This window comes from Heptranchias perlo, chromosome 18 (genome assembly GCF_035084215.1).
Source record: "Heptranchias perlo isolate sHepPer1 chromosome 18, sHepPer1.hap1, whole genome shotgun sequence".
NCBI classification, from domain to species: domain Eukaryota; kingdom Metazoa; phylum Chordata; class Chondrichthyes; order Hexanchiformes; family Hexanchidae; genus Heptranchias; species Heptranchias perlo.
This window is the reverse complement of record NC_090342.1, coordinates 2,025,766-2,038,915: the sequence shown is the minus strand read 5'-3', so window position 1 is coordinate 2,038,915 and position 13,150 is coordinate 2,025,766. Positions and strand designations below refer to the sequence as shown.

Sequence of the window (13,150 nt, the reverse complement as noted above, 5' to 3'; positions counted from 1 at the left end):
CCTAATTCCATATACCTGCCTTAGCCCCACATCCCTTAATACCTTTGGTTAACAAAAATCGATCAGTCTCAGATTTAAAATGAACAATTGAGCTCACATCAACTGCCATTTGCGGAAAAGAGATCCAAACTTCTACCACCCTTTGCGTGTAGAAGTGTTTCCTAACTTCACTCCTGAAAGTTCTGGCTCTAATTTTTTGGCTATGTCCCCTGGTCCTGGACTCCCCAACCAGCGGAAATAGTTTCTCTCTATCTACCCTATCTGTTCCCCCTAATATCCTGAAAACTTCGATCAAATCACCCCTTAATCTTCTAAATTCCATGGAATACACCCCTAGTTTGTGTAATCTCTCCTCGTAATTTAACCCTTGGAGTCCAGGTATCATTCTAGTAAACCTACGCTGCACTCCCTCCAAGGCCAATATATCCTTCCTAAGGTGCGGTGCCCAGAACTGAATACGGTACTCCAGGTGTGGTCTAACCAGGGCTATGTATAGCTGTAGCATAACTTCTACCCCCTTGTATTCTAGTCCTGTAGATATAAAGGTCAGCATTCTTTTAGCCTTTTTGATTATTTTCTGTACCTGTCCATGACATTTTAATCTATGTACATGGACCCCTAAGTGTCTTTGGACCGCCACTGATTCGAGCTTTTCACCATTTAGAAAGTACTCTGTTCTATCCTTTTTAGGTCTAAAGTGGATGACCTCACACTTGCCTACATTGAAATCCATTTGCCACAGTTTTCTCCATTCACTTAATCTATTAATCTCTCTCTAATTTTGTGCTTCCATCTACACTGCATACAATGCTGCCTATCTTTGTGTCATCGGCAAACTTGGATATGTAGCTCTCTATCCCGTCATCCAAGTCGTAAATAAATAGTGAATAGTTGAGACCCCAACACAGTCCCCTGTGGGACATCACTAGTCACATCCTGCCAATTTGAGTACCTGCCCATTATCCCTACTCTCTCTCCTGCCATTCAGCCAATTTCCTATCCAGGTCAATAATTTGCCCTCAATTCCATGAGCTTCAGTTAACAGTCTCTTATGAGGGACTTTATCAAATGCCTTCCAGAAGTCCATATAAACAACATCTATAGACATTCCCCTGTCCACCACTTTAGTCACCTCTTCAAAAAATTCAGTCAGGTTCGTCAGGCATGATCTACCCTTTACAAATCCATGTTGGCTCTCTCTGATCAGCTGAAAATTTTCAAGGTGTTCAGTCACTCTACCTTTAATTATAGATTCTAGTAATTTCCCAACAACAGATGTTAGGCTAACTGGCCTATAATTCCCTGGTGTCCCCCTCTCACCTTTCTTAAATAGCGGAGTGACGTGTAATTTTCCAATCTAAAGGAGAGGTTCCTGAATCGAGAGAACTTTGGAAGATTAGTTGGGGTATCTGCAATGTTCTCACCTACTTCCTTCAAAACTAATCAGCGCAACATAGAAGGGAGAGGAAAGGGAAGAGACTAATTTTAAATGAGTCTTTTTGAAAGCATTTCTGAATACTGTGGAGGAGGAGGCTGTATGGAGATGTTGGATAGAGGAAAAGGGTTAGGGGAGGGAGAAATTCTCTTAAATTTATGCTGTTTCCTTTCAAAATACATATTTTACATATGTGCTGAGTAACATGAATTTATTTTCTTTGTGGTTGAATATTCCTGCATTGGTTAACATTCAGGGCTGGTCAGTATAGTTTATTTGATAAAACCTGTGGTAAATATTGCAGATAATAAGGAAACCTTTAGAATAATCCTGTAACGATACATTTTGAAGAAATGTAAATCAGAAGGAATTCAAACACTGGCACGATTACTCACACTCATTTCCACATCCTTGTACCCAACAATCTCTAACATGACTGGTGTTTATTGCTCCCCGATTGATAAAGCACCCCCGCAAGGGCTCCATTCCTCTGTTCAAGTCCAAATGCTCTTAGGTGGTGGTGCTTCAATTTACAGAAAAAAAACCCACGTATATATCAACCGGTAATTTCAGAATTAAGTATTGCACATTGTTTTAAATGTACACACGTTTTCCAATGCAGTTCTTTACCGGCGAAGTAGTAAGCATAATAATTATCCCTTTTAGGGTGGCTGGATGATATTGGATTACCCCAGTACAAGACTCAGTTTGATGAAGGAAGGATTGACGGTCGAATGCTGCACTATATGACCGTGGTAAGTTACTTAGGTTTTGTTTTAAATGTGAGTGTTCGGTGCTTTTTTTAAAAAAAAGTTTTGAGTTGTTAATTGATTTTAATATACATCCGAATTAGATTTTTAAATACATATCCCTGTTCTCCCAGTGGATTTAACAAGGATAATAATGATTCATAGAATTACATAGAATGTTCAGCATAGAAACAGGCCATTCGGCCCAACTGGTCCATGCCGGTGTTCATCTCCGCACGAGCCTCCTCCCTCCCTACTTCATCTCACCCTATCAACATATCCTTTTATTCCTTTCTCCCTCGTGTGTTTATCTAGCTTACCCTTAAATGTATCTATGCTATGCACCTCAACTACTCCTTGTGGTAGTGAGTTATACACTCTCTGGTTAAAGAAGTTTCTCTTGAATTCCCTATTGGATTTATTAGTGACTATCTTATTTATGGCCCCTAGTTCTGGTTCTCCCCCTCCCCCTCCAATTCTGCACGTCTACCCTATCAAACCCTTTCATAATCTTAAAGACCTCTCTCAGGTCACCCCTCAGTCTTTTTTCTAGAGAAAAGAGCCCCAGCCTGTTCAGCCTTTCCTGAAAGGTATAACCTCTCAGTTCTGGTATGATCCTAGTAAATCTTTATTGCACCTTTTCCAGTGCCTCTATATCCTTTTGATAATACTGAGACCAGAACTGTTCACAATACTCCAAGTGTGTTCTAACCAAGGTTCTGTACAAGTTTAACATAACTTCTCCGCTTTTCAATTCTATTCTCTGCTTTTTAATTCTATAATTCACATGGTATTTAAGTTTTATTTTGTTTCTGGGTAAAGACATCAGTTAGTCATTCGTTCAAATCACTTCAGAGATGAAAATATACTCTGGTCAAGGACAAGTAACAGGACTCTTGGGAGGGCAAATAAATCTTGGAAAAACAAAGGTTGTAATGAGTTTACACCTAAGAATGAAATTGGTCTCTGATACTCCGTGGTAACTAAATAGTGCAGCAGGTCAGAGACGGGCCACCGCTTTCCCAGGCTGGTGGTTCTCATTAAATATATTGTCTTCAGAATAAATGTTTGAGACATCGGCAAAAATGTTAGAACATCAGTTGAAACGTTGAACTTTTTCCAGTTGCCCCAGGTGATGAATCATTTCCAGCAAAGGTGGTCCAGTTGTATTGAAACATTACTCGCACAGTGTGGGGGGGGGGAGAAAAGCAAATTGTTAAAGCAAGATTATTACTTAAACAACTACTGCCGTGGAAAATTTCATTCTAAAATGTTACGGTTAAACCTCCCATCTTTATGAAGCAAAGATAAGAGGTTTTCAAGCAAAGCATATTTAATACAAAATTAAAGTTGTATATTACAAGTAATTCAGACTAATTTTATATTTTCAAATAGTGAATTTTAGAATGAGGAAAACTGGATTTAAAGATTAGATTCTATGCAGTGCTTCATGTGATTCATGCTGATATTTTTTACCTTTGTGTCCTGTTGTTTGTTTGGGAAAGTAAAAATGATGTTTGCTGTACTGTTCACATGTCTGGCTTTCAGCCATTAGAAAAACTGCCTTTGAAATACAATCTGGGCTCAGCCTGCTGCTGAGTTTAAGTCCTCCTGTTATTGCTGTTGTCATTCACTGCAAACACTATCCCTTGAAACCTTGCCAAGGGAAATGTTATGGATATTCTGCTCCTTATAAATTTGTGCCTTGCTGTGGATACATCTTAGTTTTAACCTCAGCTAGTCTTAAAATTATATTTTGAGTGTTTCACAGAAGAGTTAAACATCCGTTGGACTAAAAGTAGATATTTCTAATCCTGTTGTTTTAGTTTGAAAACTATATTTGTATATTTTAGCAAGTACCTGCTACTTTTCCTGCGACCCAATTAGTTTTTGATTTGCTTGCTTTTACCGTTGCCTTTCAATTTGCCTATCCTTCATTTATGTAATTAAAAAAAACTTACTGAAACATTTAAAAAGGTGTGCAAAGTGAATGAAAGCAAGAAGGAACGTACATTTAAAAAACGCCTTATAACATCCTCAGGATATCCCAAAGCACTTTTCAGCCACTGGATTACTTCAGAGCAGTCACTGTTCCATAGACTAATGCAGCACATCAGTGTCCTATAAACAGAAAATGAATGTTTTTGGTGGTGGCTGTGGCAGGAATATTGGAGGACACCAGGATAACTCTCTGCCCGTCTATGAATAGTGCCATTGGCTGTTCAGGTGAATGTAAAAGATCCAAACAGGGCCTTGCTTTAATGGAAAGACGGCACCTCCAACAATGCAGTACTCCCTCAGTACGACACTGAAGTATCAGCCTACATAATGTGCTTAGTGCTGGAGCGGGGGGGTTGAACCCACAACCTGCTGGCTCTAAGGCAACAGTGCAACCAAATGAGCCAAGCCGATATTTTAAAGAAAAGATAAAGGAAAGAAACAGCAATCCGACAGGTACGAACAGTGGTTATAGCAGCAGTAGCAAGAGCTTCAAACTTCAGGGCAAGGGCTGTCCCCTAAAGTTAGAGCAGGAGGGCTTTGCGACAAGTTAGTTCAGCATGTAACGTCAAAAGCATAATTTGTGTATCGCAGTCATGTAGTTACCATTGACATCCCTCACATTTTCAATTGTTTTGAGAGAGTCTGGTGTGGTTTCTGCCTTCATTTGTTAATTGCCTTTTTTCTGATTCTCTTATAGGATGATCTGTTGTCACTGAAAGTTGGAAGTGTTCTCCATCACCTCAGCATCAAGCGGGCAATTCAAGTTCTAAGAATAAATAATTTTGAAGCCAACTGTCTTCGTAGAAGGCCATCTGATGAGGTACGAGTAAAGTTCGCTCTGGGTGAATATTTGGATAATTGGTGCCACAGCACTTTGGAGCACAAATATGCTTGACTTAGGAGTAGTGAGACTGATTTGAATGCTCCCCCCACCCCCACATCACTGGGGAGTCCTCAGCAGCACTGCTGTGGGGAGGTACTGAGAGAGGGCTCGGCACCTCTGGCCATGGCATAGGTGATGAGAGAATTGGAAGGAGGTATCCCTGGGATATTCTCATGCACATCCTTACAGCTGGCTGAGAGGCATTGGCAAGAAGCTTGGGAGCAGGTTGCTCAGGGCAGTGAAGAGGAAAATCAAGCGACAGGTATTTTCCCTCAAACAACTTTTTCCTCCTTGTGCATCTGGTGGCATTGTTCATTCTTCCCCCTAACAGGCTCCATGTCAGCTGCAGTGCTAAGCACCCCTGCATTGTGCTGCTAATGTAACTATGTAACTGCTCTGAGTTAAGATGAGTCCAACAAATACCATTGTTTTCTCAATTCATTTAAACTTTATTTTACCAGCCTTTTCAAGTGATTGTATTAACCTCATATATTTTTGTTTGTGTGCTGTTAACTTCTGAAAACTGGAAAGGGATTATGAGCACCTCAGTTGATGCCAATCTATGATTGCCATTGATGCATCTTTCTAGAAAGAAAGAACGAACTTGCATTTACGTAGCACCTTTCACAACCTCTGGACATCCCAAAGCACTTTTGAAGCATGCTCACTGTTACGAAGTAAAGAAACGCAGACTGCTGTACAGGATTTCAGTCTGTGTAATATCTGAAATTTGTGAGAAAACAGAATTTAAATGATGTATAATTTTTATCTCCTAGAATAACATCACCCCAGCTGAAGTTTCCCAGTGGACGAATCATCGAGTGATGGAATGGCTACGGTCAGCAGACCTGGCAGAATATGCACCCAATCTGCGAGGTAGTGGAGTGCATGGTGGATTAATGGTAAGAGGAATACGGTCAGACATTTACACTAAGTTATGTAATAGCTGCAATTACGTTGGCCAAGATAATCTCCTCCTCTTAGTACTAAGATACATCGTACATAACTGGCATCGCCGTATTAGCCTGTATTATCAGAGCCTGAATGAAATGAGTGACAGTAAAGTGGAGTATAAGTTGGATGCTGAGACAGTCCCTCACTGCCTGTGTCACCTAAGCTAACATTTCGAATGACTAAACCAAACATTTTCCTTTTATGGGAGGAGGAGGTGGAACGCATGAAAAAAATCTATATTTAAAAAATAAAGCAAAATGCTGGAAATCTGAAATAAAAACAGAAAATGCTGGAAACATGCAGGGGTCAGGGAGCATCTGTGGAGAGAGAAAGAGTTAATGGGCCGAAAATTGCTTTCAAAATAACGGTGAGTCTATCTCGTGCACTCAAACGTGGAAATCCAGAACTTGCCCTTCCTGATTCACTGGTGATTGGTCAGCTTCGCCTTAAAGGGACCTCGCAGCTGCAATCAACGGACCAGTGCCAATTTGCTGCACTTCCCAGCTGGAAACTAACTAATCTTGCCACAAAATAGGTATGCTGAATTTTTTTAGGTCTGAACTAAGTTTTAACAGTGTGTTAAGTATTAATGACTGCCAAACAACCCCTCTGGCACAAAAATGTTACTTTTAAAATGTGGAGCCTCATTACTCCTGATTTTAATAGTTTTTTGACATTTAAAAAAAAATTTTAGTTTAAAATTTTCTTTCTCTTTCTGTCTTTTTTATGAGTCTTTTATTCTTACCCTCTTTATTTCGCTTTCATAGCTCATTTTATTGTACATTTATTAACCTTGTCTGGCACTTCCTGGTTGCGCTTTTTGTGAATGAACTGCACTTCCTGGTTCTCTCGATGTGGTTTGCTTCAAGCTGATTGGTTGAGGTGCCTTAGAGCTCCTTTCACCACTCAAACAGCCCGGGAAAGAACACTGAAGTTTTCTTGAACTCACCGTTCAAGGAAGTTGCCGCTAAAAACAGCACAGTAACTTAGAGGGTGAATTTAAATCTAGTGAGCAGTGAGTACTGCTGGCTCGCCACTCCGAGTAATGTCAGGCCTAATGTTTAAGGTCGATGACCTTTCATCACAACTAGAAGATGTTAGAGATTAACAGATTTTAAGCAAGAACCGAGTCGGGTGGGGTGGGGTGCAGGGGGCCTCTTTGTTCTCTTCCTGCCTCCCCCTTTTCCAGTCTTCCAGTTCTGATGAAAGGTCATCGACCTGAAACGTTAACTCTGTTTCTCTCTCTATAGATGTTGCCTGACCTGCTGAGTGTTTCCAGCATTTTCTGTTTTTACTTTTATATTTTCTAAACCTTGATGTGGCGTTCTGACAGTTACCTAAAACGCTGGTTTTCGATGTACTTGTGGCAAAAAGTTTCACACTGGTAACTGCTGCTGCCAGTACAATCTGCAGTAAGGCAGTAGCTATTTGTTTCTTCTGGGCATATCCACATGGATGGCAGAACTTGGTGCAAAATATGCATTCTTCAGTTGAAACCTCAATATAATAGCAGCTCTTTTCATGGTTCCAGTGCCTCAAGCTTGTATACTCAAGTTTGTGGAACTTCGATGGGATCCTATACCTGTAATTTCAGGGCTTCAGCTGTGGGCAGATTGAGGTGCAGGGGCTGAGGTGTAGAATGTTGTGAAATTGGAAATAAGCAGTCTTGATAATGGATAGGTCGTAAACTTGATTTAATTGAACTTTTGGCTATCAGCTGATAATGGACAGTACATTATAATCTAGTAACGGCTTGTCTTCCCATCTTCAGGTACTAGAACCTCGTTTTAATGTGGAAACACTAGCGATGCTGCTGAACATCCCTCCCAACAAGACACTACTTAGACGTCACTTAGCTACTCACTTTAATTTGCTGATTGGTCCTGATGCTCAACAACAGAAGCGAGAGACCTTGGAATCCCCGGATTACGCGCTCCTTACAGCCACTGCCAAAGTAAAGGTGGGTGAAAACAATTCAGTGCAAAGTGGGTTCAATGTTTGTATACTCCTTTTTTATGTATTATTGCATTGGCATTCTCAGATGTCTCTTGCAAACTACTAGAACCAAAATTCCAAAGTTTCATCTGAGTGTATTATAGGAACAGGAGTGGGCCATAGGATATTGGAGCCTAATTCTTTTCATTGCAGATGCGGAAACATTCTGCCACTGCCAGATTATTCGAGCTCTCCTTCATAAGTGTAACGTCTCATTCTTGTGTCATTCTAGTGAATCTTTGCTGTGTCCTTTCCATGGTCCTGATATCCTTCCTGTAATGAGGTACCCAGAACTAATCAAAATGTAGGTAGAACAAATAGTGTCTGCCAATTTAGTCACTGTCCAAAATATCTCTGGTCCTAAAATTGATCCCACAATGGAAAAAGGTGACTATTAGAAAGAAAAAGAGGAAGAACAAAGATTGCATGTTCTGGTGGTATTAACAATACAACGCCTAGATTTGAATAGTTAATCTTTTGTTCTTTATTAATTTCTAAACTTGGAACTCTCGAGACAATTTTGATCCCTGATGTTAACTACCATAGAAGAAAGAATCCTATGTGTTAAACCTAGCCAACGTTCAGCAAACCTGCCAGTTGTTTTATTTTCCACCATTCATTGATTGGAAGAGTTAATATTCAGCTATGAAGACTTAAATCAAATCTAATTACAGAAATGTTGCTTTGCAGAGATTAATTCCACTAGAATGTGCCTCCACAGTTTACAATGGAAGATCACATTCTGATTATTACAACTCATTTCCATTTGATTTCCCTTGCCTTCCCAGTCACTGTTGCCCTGAACCAGGATGTGAATTGGTTCTAGTCTGAAGTACATACCCTGGTGTGAAGCAACATTGAGGACAAAGGATATCAAATTGGATTGTTTACACTGGTTTGATTTAAATCTGTTTGCAGTTGTAATTGATATTATGGGATGAGGGCTTGGCTTAAATGTCAGTTTATTTCTATCTTTGTGTTTTGATATTATGAAGTTCAGTGCGATAAATACAAGTTCCATTAACTTGATCGATAATTTTTCAATCGCTCTGATTTGGATGCTAGTAAGGGTGCATTCCTGTTTTACAGCCAAAAAAGCTGGCATTCAGCAATTTTGGAAGTTTGAGGAAGCGGAAACAGGATGAAGAAGAATACATATGTCCAATGGAAATAGGGCTCCCGGCAGGAGCTGGCTTCAGACAAGGAAATAAACAGGGACAAGGGATAGAACTGAGAGTGTACAATGACGACGACCTGGACAGGATAGAACAGGTAAAGCTGGACTACGTGCAGACTAATGGTTGCAGACTGTGAATGGTCCAAAGGTTTTAATTTGAAAATATTTTCAGACTTTGCTAACCACATGAATTTCATTTGCATGTAGCTTACACAATATCAACAGCAAAGCTACAGTTTTCACTTTCACGTGGAGCTCGTCTCCCAGACAGTTATTACATGGAATTTTGTCACTTTGCAGAAGTTCAAATGAGATAACAGTCACTTGCTAACTAGGATTGTTGAAACATGCTTTGGGCTGTTGGGATTCTATCCTGCTGGCACCTCAGTATGGTATTTTCCCAAGCCTTTCTGCGCTCGCAACAACCATGTTCTGGTCTCTGACCCATTCTTTAGACATATCTCTGTTTTCTGCACACTTCCATAATCTCCAAAGTGGGTGACAAAAGCATCTAGTGAATGGTTGAGGACAAGGGGCCAAATAGGACTGGGCGAACTACTGATGAACTGGATTATAATTGATTGCATGCTCATGAAAATGTTTTACTGAAGATGGTACAATTTGGAGACAGCTTTTGAAAAGAACGTGTGTTGTGTTTACTATTTGTTTAGATGGATGACTCTGAAGGAACAGTGAGGCAAATTGGAGCATTCTCTGAGGGAATCAATAATCTAACAGTAAGTGGGACATTTAATAGCTATCGAAAAGCAATAAACTGATTCAAAAATTAGAAATTCATCCTCAAAATGAATAACTAGCAAGGTTTTTAATAAATTTAAGTATCTTCAAATATGCTAATTAATTTGCTTGCTTTGCTTCCTCGTCTTGTGCTGGCCTCATTGTTTCCATTTCTTTTTCTTTGCAGCACATGCTGAAAGAGGACGAGCTGTTTAAAGATGAGTGTGCCGGCTCTCCTTGCACCAGCATGACAGACGAGGATTCAACTGTGTGACTGTGAAGTCAGACCCGATAACCTTGAATATGGAAATTACTTTTTAAGAAAAATTCTCAGACCAACACTACAAAATGAAATTCCTGCACTACTCACTACTCAATACATTTGTAAGATGTTACCTTATAGTGAAAGCAAATACACCATACACACCAAATGTTCAAATATTTATTCTATTGGAAAGATCTGGTATCTACACTTTTTGAAAAAAAAGTCCAATCAGTGTGTCGATGGAATAGTTTGACTGCAGTCAATCAGAGGAAAGTAAATCTCACCCATTTCAAATTGAAAATGAATTTTATTTGTTTTATCAGACCATAGAGGCCAGTAGTTTTATCTTTGTCGAGAAACTGTACAGTGGTTCAGTACAGTATTAAAAACCACCTTTCATTCGATTTTGATCCAAGACATTGGGGAAGTTTTAATAATGAGAGACATATGAAGAGGAAAAGTGCCAGCACACTCCAGTGGCCTGAGTACTCGGCTCACTCCCGCAGGGTCTGGTCTCCTCCTCCTTCCCCAACAAATTGGGTTCAGCAACCAGAAAAGATCTTTCATTAGTTACGACAATGAAGCAATATTTCTAGAATGCCTTAAATAACCAAAAATACTGCCATTTAAATGAATATCTCTTATTTTACATTGAATTTGCCTTGTTGTGCTACTACATGAATTTTGTACTTTTTGTAATTTTTTTTCTAAACGGCAGATAAAGGAGTATTTTGTAACGAGCAACTTTTGAATGGGGTTACTAACTAGTGCAATGATTTGTATCGATGTAGGGATTGCATACCAGCTGGTTACTGGCCTAATCCACGTAGAATTTATCAAGTGTTTCTCAGAACGGTATGAAGTTTGAAGTACTGTAATTCCCTGTTTTGTAACCTAAATTGCAATTGTAACTTGGGAAGTCTTAGCAGAAGGCATTACTGTTGGGATGGAACCGTGTTCATTTTTAGTGTCGGGACATTTTAAATGGTACAAGTCACATTGTAGGAACTATTTCCATTTCTTAACCAAAAGGTTAACTGGAGAAGTCGTGCTATTGATAGTGTGGACACTGTTAAACTGGTTTATGCAATTTGATGGCTGGCATTTAGCTACATAATATGTACGTTAGTACTACAATATTGGCTCAGATGGTTTTGTGTTGTGTGGAAATGACTTAATAACGGCATAACATTAAGGAGGATCTATCTCAGTATTAGTGTAAAATTGAGTATCAGCACTCGAGCTGTTTGAGTAGAATGGGCTGGAGTGCTGGCTAAAATATTTCTGTAATCAATACTGTAGATTACTTAATAGTTCTGCAATCGCCTAAAACATGGAATCCTCAGCAAAGACCTTTTAGAGAATTGTGGATATTGAAAGCGTGTCCCTTTCTATCCATCAATTTCTGTATTGCATAATGCATCAATTGTAATACACTTCATTATCTTTGTATTTTACAAATATCTATTTTAGCCAAAAACTATGTTCGTGATGTTAAAAATTAAATATGCTCCTTATTTAAACACGTCAAAAAAAAACTAACCTTTTTAAAAGCTACATGCATTCTCCTGACTATGACGCTCAAGTATCTGGACACTATAAATGTATTTTTCTATGTGTGCTTTTTTTAAAAAAAACAAAGAAACCAAATTGCATTGGTGTCAGGAGGAAAACTCATTTTTGGGGGTAATGTCAGGGAATCTGTGGGGCAAGACGTCTTCAAAATGTCATCAGAATCATTGGTAACTGTCTGGCTGATTTGTGTGTGTCTGGATTTGGAAACTGTAGCCCCACATCTAGCCTGGTATTTCATGTGCTTTTTATTAGTTTATTTATTTCATAATGTTAATGATGCCATTATTCTGCCATATAATTGTATGTTGAGGGTTTTTTGTGCAATGTTTTTGTGGCATATTTATGTATTTTTAGTACATTAACTCTCATCAATTTTCCAAGGGATGTTAAAATTTATTTGAGAACAATCACCCTTTCACTGGACATTGTGGGCTTCAAAGTGTTAAAAACTGAGAATCTTACACTAACCTCCAAGAACATCAGAACTCATTTTAATGGCTTTGTAAAATTTCTCTCTCTTCCTATCTTTTTAAAAAAAAAACTCTGACCTGTTTGCTCATTACATTCTGTAGTCTTACATTATGGACCTTGTAAAAATATCCAGAAAAGGTGGGCCCTTAGAACAGACAGCGTATGTGCCACAGATACCTACTGCTGCCCATATCGTCCAATGGAAGGGAATTTTGCCTCTGTGGAAGTTTGAAAGCAGTTAGTGACCTGAACTTCTCTGAAAGCAATATATCATGTATAAATCATTACACTGATTTACAGAAATATGTGCATTATATATACATTGCCCTTAAATGTGTGTATGTTTCAATGTAAAAATAAAGTATTGCATAATATATCCTTTATGTTTTTGGTTTGAATTGTAAATAAATCACTGGAAGGTACTTCATTGTGGGGTAGGGTCTAATGTGGACCCAGATTTGATCAGCTCACTCTCCAAAGTGATTTTTTTTTCTTTTAGGACAGTCCCGGTGTTGTTACATAAAAAGGTTCCTTGTCTGCACAAGATTCCAAAATCCTTTCCCGTGGGGCTACAGAAATATTCTAAGCCAGGAAATCTCAGATATTACTGCTACTGCGTTGCAGTCTCCAAAGCTTTGATCAGCCCTGGACCTTGGCTGTCTAAAATGTCTTCATCTTGAGTCAAAAAGAGTCACTGATCCTACAGGTGGTACTAGCAGGCACATGGGAACAACACCACCTGCACGTTCCCCTCCAAGTCACACACCATCCCGACTTGGAAATATATCGCCGTTCCTTCATCGTCACTGGGTCAAAATCCTGGAACTGCCTTCCGAACAGCACTGTGGGAGAACCTTCACCACATGGACTGCAGCGGTTCAAGAAGGCGGCTCACCACCACCTTCTC

At 39.3% G+C, this 13,150-nt stretch overlaps 1 protein-coding gene across 12 annotated transcripts in view; it reads left to right on the top strand.

Moving 5' to 3' along the window:
• ppfibp1b (PPFIA binding protein 1b) overlaps positions 1 to 12,619 on the top strand; it is a 168,379-nt gene extending 155,760 nt beyond the window's left edge. For all 12 annotated transcript variants that reach the window (XM_067999196.1, XM_067999203.1, XM_067999205.1 and 9 more), the window contains 7 exons: positions 2,102 to 2,190; positions 4,883 to 5,005; positions 5,845 to 5,970; positions 7,794 to 7,982; positions 9,107 to 9,289; positions 9,866 to 9,931; positions 10,120 to 12,619. In XM_067999196.1, the coding sequence (XP_067855297.1) occupies positions 2,102 to 2,190; positions 4,883 to 5,005; positions 5,845 to 5,970; positions 7,794 to 7,982; positions 9,107 to 9,289; positions 9,866 to 9,931; positions 10,120 to 10,206 (863 nt within the window). In that variant the 3' untranslated portion in view covers positions 10,207 to 12,619. The remainder of the gene's footprint in view (positions 1 to 2,101; positions 2,191 to 4,882; positions 5,006 to 5,844; positions 5,971 to 7,793; positions 7,983 to 9,106; positions 9,290 to 9,865; positions 9,932 to 10,119) is intronic.
• Positions 12,620 to 13,150: the final 531 nt, after the last annotated feature.